Consider the following 10,181-nt stretch of genomic DNA (forward strand, 5'->3'; position numbering starts at 1 on the left):
ACAGATTTCTCAGGAAGCAGGTCAGGTGGTCTGGTATTGTATTCCTATCTCTTTAAGAATTTTCCAGATTGTTGTGATCCACACAGTCAAAGGCTTTGGTGTAGTCAATAAAGCTGAAGTAGATGTTTTTCTGGAACTCTCTTGCTTTTTCTACGATCCAGTGGATGTTGACAATTTGATCTCTGGTTCCCCTGGCTTTTCTAAATCCAGCTTGAACATCTGGAAGTTCTCAGTTTATGTACTGTTGAAGCCTGGCTTGGAGAATTTTGAGCATTACTTTGCTGGTGTGTGGGGTTGCAGAGTCGGACACTGAGAGACTGAGAGATTGAACTGAACCGAACTGAACTGAGATGAGTGCAATTGTGCGGTAGTTTGAGCATTCTTTGGCGTTGCCTTTCTTTGGAACTGGAATGAAGACTGACTTTTTCAGTCCTGTGGCCACTGTTGAGTTTTCCAAATTTGCTGGCATGTTGAGTGCAGTACTTTCACAGCATCATTTTTTAGGATTTGAAATAGCTCAGCTGGAATTCCATCACCTCCATTAGCTTTATTCGTAGTGATGCTTCCTAAGGCTCGCTTGACTTTGCACTCCAGGGTATCTGGCTCTAGGCGAGTGATCACACGATTGTGGTTATCTGGGTCATGCATATCTTTTTTGTATAGTTCTTCTGTGTATTCTTGCCACCTTTTCTTAATATCTTCTGCTTCTGTTAGGTCCATACCATTTCTGTCCTTTATTGTGGACATCTTTGCATGAAATGTTCCCTTGGTATCTCTAATTTTCTCGAAGAGATCTCTAGACTTTCCCATTCTATTGTTTTCTCTATTTCTTTGCATTGATCACTGAGGAAGGCTTTCTTATCTCTCCTTGCTATTCTTTGGAACTCTGCATTCAGATGCATATATCTTTCCTTTTCTCCTTTGCCTTTAGCGTCTCTTCTCAGCTATTTGTAAGGCCTCCTCCAATAACCATTTTGCCGTTTTTCATTTCTTTCTCTTAGGAATTATATGTAATATATACTTACATGTAAGTAAATTAGGTCCTTGCTACTATATCTCTATTTAAATTGAGGCCCTGTGGAGAAAGCAACATCAGGAAGGGAAGGGTGCCTCACCACCTCCTGGTGGGACAGGTGGTCCAGTCCATGCTTCCCAAGGGCAGATATGGAAACACAATTTCTCATAACCATCCAGGAATGTGTAGAGTGTGAAGTTTCCAGGAATTAACTTAATGAAATAATGAGGGATTGGCTTCAGGATTTTGTCACAATCATATTTATCATAGTGTAGCTTACAAAATACCAAAAATGAAGTCCACCAGGACCTCCCTGGCGGTCCAGTAGTTAGGACTCTGTGCTTCCAATGCAGGGGGCTGGATTTGATCCCTGATTGGGGAACTAGATCCCACTTACTGCAACTAAGAGTTCTCATGCCACAGCTAAAAGATCCACATGCCTCAATGAAGATCATAGATCCTGTGTGCCTCAGCTGAGACCTGGCACAGTCAAATAAAGAAATAAGCAAATACACACACACACACACACACACACACATATATTTACATAGCAAAAATGTAAACCTCCTCCAAGTCAGAAATTGCTATTGCTTCCCTTGTATCCATTCTCCTTTCTTCTTTCCTGTAGAGCCAATTTACTGGGGACAGAAATAGACCTGATTTAAAAACAACATACATTTTTCAGCTTCCTTGCAGGTGGAGGTGGCCATGTGACTGACTTTTTGACCTAATTTGGCCACCAGTTGTTAAGTTAGCTTCAGGGAATCTCCTTAAAGGAGGGCAGACTCAGCTGGCATGTGCCCGCCTATCCTTTGTTTTTCTCCTTCCCTCCATCTAAACTGTGGCTGTGATGGCTGGAGCTCTGGTAGTCATCTTGACAGATGGTGGAGGGAAAGCTAGAAGGAACCTGGGTCCTTAACAGCATGAGAAGCTGCTGTCATAACTGTCCAGACTTCTTTCGCACAAGAGCAAAATAAACCTCTGCCTTGTTAGGCTGTGTTATTTGGATTTTTTGGTTACAAGAAGTTAAATTCAGTCCCAACTGATATAATATCCAAACATCCAAACAATATGACCATGATTAATTAATCACAATGCAATCATACTATAGATTATTTTACAGCCTTTAAATCATCGTGTAGAAAAATCTTTAGTAATATGATATGCAGGCACATTTTGTTTTATTTCACTCCGCTTTATTGTGCTTCATAGATATTGGAAAGGTCTTCTTTCTTTTACAAATTGAAGGTTTGTGGGAACCTTGTGTTGTGAGGTGATGATTAGGATTTTTTAGCAATAAAGTATTTTCAAAATAAAGTATGTACAGTTTTCTAGACATACTACTATTGCACACCCAGTAGACCACAGTCTACTGTAAACATAACTTTCATATGCATTGGGAAACCAAAAAATTCATGCGGCTTGCTCTTTTACAACATTCATGTAATTATGATGATCAAGAACCAAACCCTCAATATCTCCAAGGTGAGCCTATATTGTTAAGTAGGTTTCAAGATGCCATGCATATAAGATCCCAATTTATGATGACAGAACATGCACAAGACATAGAAAAAAAGACTTGAAACAGTTGCAACACACAGAAACCTCTGGGTGGTGGTGATGCAGTGAGTTTTCTTGTATTTAGTATCTAAAGTTTCCTAATTTTGTGATAGGAGAGTAACAGTGGAGCTTTTTTTTTTTTAAGGAAATTGTAGAGTTTTTAAAAATATGAACAACTAAAACATTTGTGTTCTTTTTTAAACACAAGACTCTCTTGTAGCTCTGCCAAGACTTTGCAGATCAAACCGTGTTACACTGTTTCAGGAACCAGCCCCTTGGGATTTGCTGTCTCTTACCTTGTTCTCTTGGCTCCTGGGTCTGTCTGGGTTGGTATCCTCCAGAGATGCTTTCTGCTCTGCGGCAAATTCAAGGTCAGGGGTTCATTGACAGAGTTCTCATTTTCCAGTGGATCTGTGACATGTGAGAAACGTAGGGAGTTAGAAACGTGTATCTCCCGTTTTCAGGCAATTCTAAGAGACTGTAGAGCTGTCACCCTGAGAGGGGAAGGAAGTGGAGTGAAGAGGATGCCCTTCCTCTCAAGCTCCTGAAGGGGAAATTGCCACTTTGTGCTGTCTTCAGTGATCAGGAATGCCGTTGCTACGAAAATCATACTTACAGTACAAGAAATTCCGTAGCCATGCATATATCCATCCATCCATCCATCCGTGCATGCACAGTCAAAAAAGAAAATCATAAATAAACCTGAAAACTTGGATACAAACCTGGTTAATGTCTCAGAGGACATAGAACCATAACCACTGGTGTTATCGTTTCTACTGGACAAAATCCTTCGCAACTTATCAGTTGTTCAACATCTAACTTTACAATGTCTGAGTCCTGATAGATAGTAAATAATAAATCACCTCCCCTAGAGTGTCAGATCAGCTTAGGCAGGCTTGTCAGTTACAGTTCTACTGTGACTTTGAATGGATACCCCTCAGCAAATGAAACGGAGGCTGTCCTCACCTTCCAGACCCGGATCACAAACTGCTGACTCAGAGCACCAGCTCCTTTCCGTGTCAGGGGGTAGAACGGAGAAACCTGTTGCTGGGTGGCCTGTTCTGTCTGCTCCTTAGCAGAAGAGTGTTTTCTCCTTGGACCCTGGAACAGGGGATGCTGGGCTGTCTTGAGAGTTAGCTTCAAGGAGGCGAAATGTGGGAGTCACTTTACAAATAAAACTGTGAGTCTAATGTGAGTATTTACAGTCCGAATGTAAATGATGTCTTTGGTTGCGGGAGGGCGTGCCGTAGTCCCTGTGTCTTCACTGGTGTAGCAGCCTTCGTTGGGCTTGGAGGCCACAAACTTGAGGTTCATGAGTGCTAAGTCCCTTCAGTCATGTCCAAGTCTTTGTGACCCTATGGACTGTAGCCTTCCAGCCTCCTCTGTCCATGGAATTCTCCAGGCAAGAATACTGGAGTGGGTTGCCATGCCCTCCTCCAGGGGATCTTCCCAACCCAGGGATCGAACCCTCATCTCTTACATCTCCTGCATTGGCAGGTGGATTATCCCATCAACGTCAATCCCATTTCCCTCTCCAGCCTCATCTCAGAGGTGGTCCCACACTCACCTTTTCTCCTTCTCGGGGATATCCCCACCCCGACCCTGGGCAGCTGTATCTGCTCCCTTCTGCTTCATGCTCCAACCCTGTAAGGCCCCAGTGGGGTAGCTGATAACTCCATGGGGCCATTACACACTTGAAATGTGGCTTGTGTGACTAAAAAGTAAATTCTTCATTTTTTAAAAAAAATTTAAGCTAATTTAAATTTAAATGTAAAAACAGAGTCAATTTCATTATTGGAAAACTTTTGAGGGTATTTGCAGTAATTTGAGGATTATCTCTACTTTAACTTCTGGCTGCACATTTAATAACTTTTCTGGCTGTAAACGACTCTTTAACTGTGCATTTTATGAAATCTAAATCCAGATCGAGAATTTCCAGTGAAAATCTAGTATGCAAACTGAGAGAGACTATAAGAATAAAATACAGACTTTCACAACAGTAAAAAAAAAAAAAGGAATATAAAATATCTCATTACTAATTTTTATATTGATTATTGACTATATGATAAAGTGATAATATTTTGGATGTATTGGGTTAAATAAAATGCATTGTTAAAATTAATTTTACTCATTTCTTTACTTTTTAATATTACAAAAATTTAAATGACTTATGTGGCTTTCACTGTGTTTCTGTTGGACAGAGCTTCTCTAACTCTCTTCTCTGCCCAGGCTCTGGAACTAGAAGAATGTGAACTCTGGTTCAAGCCATATCATTCACTAGCTGCATGATCTGGGATAAATGACTCAATCTCTCGTGGTCTCAGTTATTTTTTTAAATCTGTAAAATGGGTATGGTAGGAACCACGTTGAAATGCCTGTCTACCTCAGCCACTGAGTACCTACAAGTGCTCAAACAACTTAGCTGTTATTGTTTCTGGCCATGTCCTAATGCAACCCTCAAGGCTCACCTAAAATATCATCTTTGTGAGGATCATTCCTAACTCTATGGGAAGGGTCTAGTTCTTTGCCTTCACCTCTCTTGTAAACTCTGACGCATTGTTTGCAATAAACTGACATCATTACAGTATTGTGGTTTTTCTCAAAGGGCAGAGACTCCCACTTCTTTGTGTGTGAGTACGCGCTTTTGATTCTTTTTAAAAAAATTTTTTATTTATTTATGTGGCTGCATTGGATCTTAGCTGTAGCATGCAGGGTCCTTGCTGCAGCCCATGGATTCTCTGGTTGTGGCACGCGGGCTCACTAGCTTCATGGCATGTGCGATCTTAGTTCCCCAACTGGGTATCGAACCCACATCCTCTGCACTGCAAGGCAGATTCTTAACCACGGGACCACCAGGGAAGTCCCTGCTTTTAACTCTTATGGAAATTTTCAAACATACAAAAGTTGAGGGAGTAACGTAGTGTATCAACCACCCTGCTCCCGTGACTATGGTCTTCCCATCACTGTATTTCTCTTGCCTCGCAGGGTACTCAGCACACGATTCTGTGTTTGTGGTCGATGGCAGACAACCATACCTCCTTTGCTGCTCCTTCCATCAAGCAGTGGAGTCAGTTTTGCCATCTACTTTCTTCTGGACTGGCCTTGTGAACTGCGTGGGCCAATGACTGTAGTAGAAGTGACTGTGTGGGCTCTGGGCCTGGGTCTCAAGACCTGGTGGCTTCTGCTCCTGCTCTCTGAGAACCCTGCCGCCTCACGGACAAGCCCAAGCTAGCCTGCTGGAGGGTGAGTGACCACAGGGAGCAGAGACAGACAGTCCCATCTGACGCCCTCCAGGACCAACCAGCTCACTAGCAGCCCGAGAAGCTGTCCTTGACCTTCCACCCACAGCTGAGCCACCAGTCCACTGCAGAGGTCAGACAAAGTGGCCCGGAGCCAGGAGCCATCCAATCAACCCCCAGAATCAAGAGAAATAATAAACATCATTAATTCTGTCTCTATGTTTTAAGGGTGCTTTGACATGTGGCAAAAGGCTTCTTGACAGAGTTTAGTGCAAGTTTTGGAAAAACTTAAGGTCTCCCCAGAACACACAGGGCAGCATGCTGTCTGTCCCCCAGAGGCTAAGAAACTGTCACCCTCTCTGCAACCCCAGCAAGCTGTTCACTTAGCCCCTAGGCCAGCCACCGGCAGAGGAGGCTCAGCTCTGACAAACCCTGCTTGTAAGCGTTTCTGGACTTATTCTGCTCAACAAATATGCTTTGAGTAGACAAAATGTGCTGCTGCTGCTGCTGCTGCTAAGTTGCTTCAGTCGTGTCCAACTCTGTGCGATCCCATAGACGATAGCCCACCAGGCTCCTCCATCCCTGGGATTCTCCAGGCAAGAATACTGGAGTGGGTTGCCATTTCCTTCTCCAAAATGTGCAAGGAACTGGTTTAAAAGATTAAGGGAAAGGGACTTCCCTGGGGGTCCAGTGATTAAGACCCCACACTTCCAAGGCAGGGGGCTCAGGTTGGATCCCTGCTCTAGGAACTCGTGAAACTAGGGTCCCATTTGCCATATAGTGAAGCCAAAAAAATATTAAGGGATCCTTCTGTAAAGCTATTCCCAAGGTATTGTTGTTCTGCCACTGTCATGTCCAACTCTTTGTGACCCCAGGGATGGCAGCACACCAGGCTTCCCTGTCCTTCACTATCTCCCGGAGTTTGCTCAAACTTATGTCCATTGAGTCAGTGATGCCATCCAACTATCTCGTCCTCTGTTACCACCTTCTTCTCCTGCCCTCAATCTTTCCCAGCATTAATCCCAAGGTATTAATCTCACACATTTTCAGGGCAAAAGAAACTCTGGCTCTCATGGCATTGGAGAGAGAACAGGATAGACTCTCACCACCCAGGAAACTCACGTTCCTAGACATCCGTACACATAGACAGCACCAAGCCTCCCTCATAGAAGGCATGGAATCAGGGGGTGTACTGAGCCCTGGAACAAGACATCTCTTTTAAATAGAAGCCAGTCTTATTGGATCATTTGGGTCAACACTTCCTCCTGTAGTATCTGCATCATCTTATTAGGGGAATTTGAATTCTTTGAATAATGAAAGTTCTACCTTATTGGACCTGTCCTTGATCATTCTCGATGCCTTTTATTCTCCTTTCATTTAATAGGGGCCTTTCAGCCCCACTGACTCCAGCTGGATATTAACCAGCATCTGTGACCGCTGTGCCTGGTACTGACCTGCTGAGTGGCCGGCGTTCCTCTCAGAAGTGCCTCTGGCTTTGCCTCTGCTTTGGAGTCTCATGGCACGATTGAAGATGGAGTTTCTCTGGATTGGGTTGGTATGGGATGCTTTGTCTTGCGTCTCCTGGTCAGCATGGGGCATTCTCGCTTCTGAAAGGATCTCAGGTCTCACACTGGCTGGCTCATCAACCTCCCATGAACCACTCACTGATTTCTTCTGTGGCTTCTCCAAGTCTTCAGAGTCCCTGGTCTCCATTGAAATAAGTCTGATTGTTTCTCGGCAGGATGACTAGAGATCAGTAACCTCTCTCCAACATCCCTGGTTCTGAGTGCTCTAGAAGACAAAGAGACCAGTTTTCCATCAGGGTCATCAGGCTAAAGTTGCCCTGCAGAACATGGAATTCCGCTCCCATTCAGATTTGATGAAATTTGCAATAATCTGTGCATCCTGGCGAACCACATCTTTGTCGACGAAAATTACAGTTTAACCACTGCAATTTAGATGCATTCATGTCTCATTTTATAATTGAGGTTTGTTAATTCTACTCAGAAGCTGTACTTATGGGGAAAATGCTGAAAGTGGCTTGTGAAGCTAACTTGCAAGTAAACATTTGCTGAATAATTCAAGACAGGGTAGCAAAAACGGTGCAGGGAGGAAAGGAAGATGTATGGACCCAAAAAGGAAAGAGCTGTGGGAAGAATAGGAAGGGCTGTCAGCAAGTGACAGGTCCTGAGATAGTAAATTTAGAGAATGGGAAGTCTGAACCCTGGAAGAACAAACTTCTTTGCCGTCCACTGGGAACCAAGTCTGGTTGGTGGCTTAGTGGCCTCTCTGATAAGATGAGGTTGTCCGGCAGTTGCGGGAAGCAGAAGCCCTCCCCGATCCCACGGTTACTGCCTTGGAGGAAATGGCAACCCACTCCAGTATTCTTGGCTGGAGAATCCCACAGACAGAGAAGCCTGGCAGGCTACAGTTCATGGGGTCACAAAGAGTTGGACATGACTGAGCACATGAGTGCAAGCACACACACACACACACACAAGAAGAATCAGCCCAGAGACCCAAGCACTATGGTGTTAGAAACTGACAAGCGTTAAGATGGGATCCTGCCCTAAGGAAGGTCAGTTGGGGGCAGCGGGAGTTCCTTCACTGTCAAGGTCAGCTATGCAGCCCCAGCAAGACCCCCATGGTCCCAGCATCCAGGTCTCCGATCCATAAATGCCGGATGTTCACCATGGGAGCGATCAGACAGGCACTGTCCTGCTGGCTAAGCCAGGTGTCCTTTGGAGAATCCGGCTGCATTAAAAAAAAAATTGCTTAGTTTTGGCGGTGCTGCGTCTTGGTTGTTTGTCATGTGTGGGCTTTCTCTAGTTGTGTTGAATGGGGGGTGCTCTTCATTACGGTGCCAGGCTTCTCACTGCAGTGGCTTCTCTTGCTGTCGGGCACAGGCTCTAGAGACAGGCCTAGTAGTGTAGCTTCCAGGCTTCACTGCTCTGCAGCATGTGGGATCTTCCCAGACCAGGGATCGAACCTGTGTCTCCTGCAGGCAGGTTATTTATCACTGAGCCACCGGGGAAGTCCCTGGCTGCAATTTCAGGTAGCCAGAGAGAAGAGAGCAGTGGCTAAGAGGTCACATTTAGGTGCTGGACAATTAATAGGATGCCCCTCCCAGGAGCACCTGGGAGGGCATCATTTATTACAGACGCAGCAGGGAACCCACAGCTGGTGGGCAGGTTGGGTGATTTTCACTGAAAGCGGGTTTAACCTGAGTCAGCAAGGGTGGTTTATTTGCTAAGTTGTGTCTGACTCTTGCGACCCCATGGACTATATAGCCCACCAGGCTCCTCTGTCCATGGGATTCTCTAGGCGAAAACACTGGAGTGGGTTGCCATTTCCTTCTCCAAGGTATCTTCCCAACCCAGGAATCGAACCCATGTCTCCTGCATTACAGGCAAATTCTTTACCGACTGAGCTACGAGGCAGGCCCTGGAGTCAGCAAGATGTAACTACAAAGAAAGTTCAACTGTTCTCAGATGGAAGGGATGGTTCTGTCCTGGCCTGGTGAACGGGGACCCCTGCTCTATGCTCTGGTGAGGACCTGCCTGTCCACAAAAGGGCTGAGTGGGCGAGCAGAGGAGACCCAGGAGGGACAAGGTCATTACAGCTATGCCCTCTGGGGCCTGGGACAGGAGGGGTTGGAATGAGGATCACAGGCAAGGAGAGACTTCAGCTGTGGATTTCAGAGCTGTCTGAAGGTGGTGGAGAATTCCTGGGTCACTGGAGATGTCCAGACAGAGACTGCTGGGATTCTAGGACTCAATAACTCTGACCTATGCCCCTGACCTGGGCCTCCCAGGCCCAGGGCCTAGACACTTCCATCCTGAGGCTGTTCTCAGCCTAGAATTGATCAGGGGGCAGTAAGTGGGCAGGCATCCCATGGGCAGGTAATGCAGGAGTGAAGGATGTGCTAGGGCCAGTCTGAGGAGGTCTCTGAACTGGGTTGCGGAGTTTCTACTGAATTCTTGAGGACTGTGAGGGAGAGGTAGTGGGATCCCGGAAGCTCTGGGCAGACTGGGCCGGGAGGCATCACACAGGTGTATCACCCAGGTGTGGCAGGTGGGGCGAGGCTGGGGCAGGTGTGTGAGAGGAAGACAGGATCCGTGACTCAAGATGGTCCTGGGAGGAGCAGGGAGGGGACCATCCCGCTGGCCGTGGTGGGTTGGGGTGCCTGGGTGGGCTGGTGTGGAGTGGTAGAGAAGCCAGCCTGGGCTTGGAGCGTGCTGGTTTCAGAGCATCTCCTGCTCTGACCGTGTGGCACTTTGAAGGCCCCTATAGCATGGCAGACCTTTGGCCTTCAAGGTTATTATTATTATTGTTATCACCACCATTATTATTTTAAAAGTGAAAAA

The 10,181-nt window shown here is 45.7% G+C and overlaps 1 protein-coding gene across 1 annotated transcript in view; it reads right to left on the reverse strand.

Moving 5' to 3' along the window:
* NGEF (neuronal guanine nucleotide exchange factor) overlaps positions 1-7,527 on the reverse strand; it is a 91,168-nt gene extending 83,641 nt beyond the window's left edge. The window contains exons 1-2 of the mRNA XM_081491014.1: positions 7,269-7,527; positions 2,872-2,986 (exon numbers count right to left, since the gene is read on the reverse strand). Coding sequence (XP_081347140.1) covers positions 2,872-2,986; positions 7,269-7,527 — 374 coding nt within the window. The remainder of the gene's footprint in view (positions 1-2,871; positions 2,987-7,268) is intronic.
* Positions 7,528-10,181: the final 2,654 nt, after the last annotated feature.

This window comes from Giraffa tippelskirchi, chromosome 5 (genome assembly GCF_054371585.1).
Source record: "Giraffa tippelskirchi isolate mGirTip1 chromosome 5, T2T-mGirTip1v1.2.pri, whole genome shotgun sequence".
Taxonomy (NCBI): domain Eukaryota; kingdom Metazoa; phylum Chordata; class Mammalia; order Artiodactyla; family Giraffidae; genus Giraffa; species Giraffa tippelskirchi.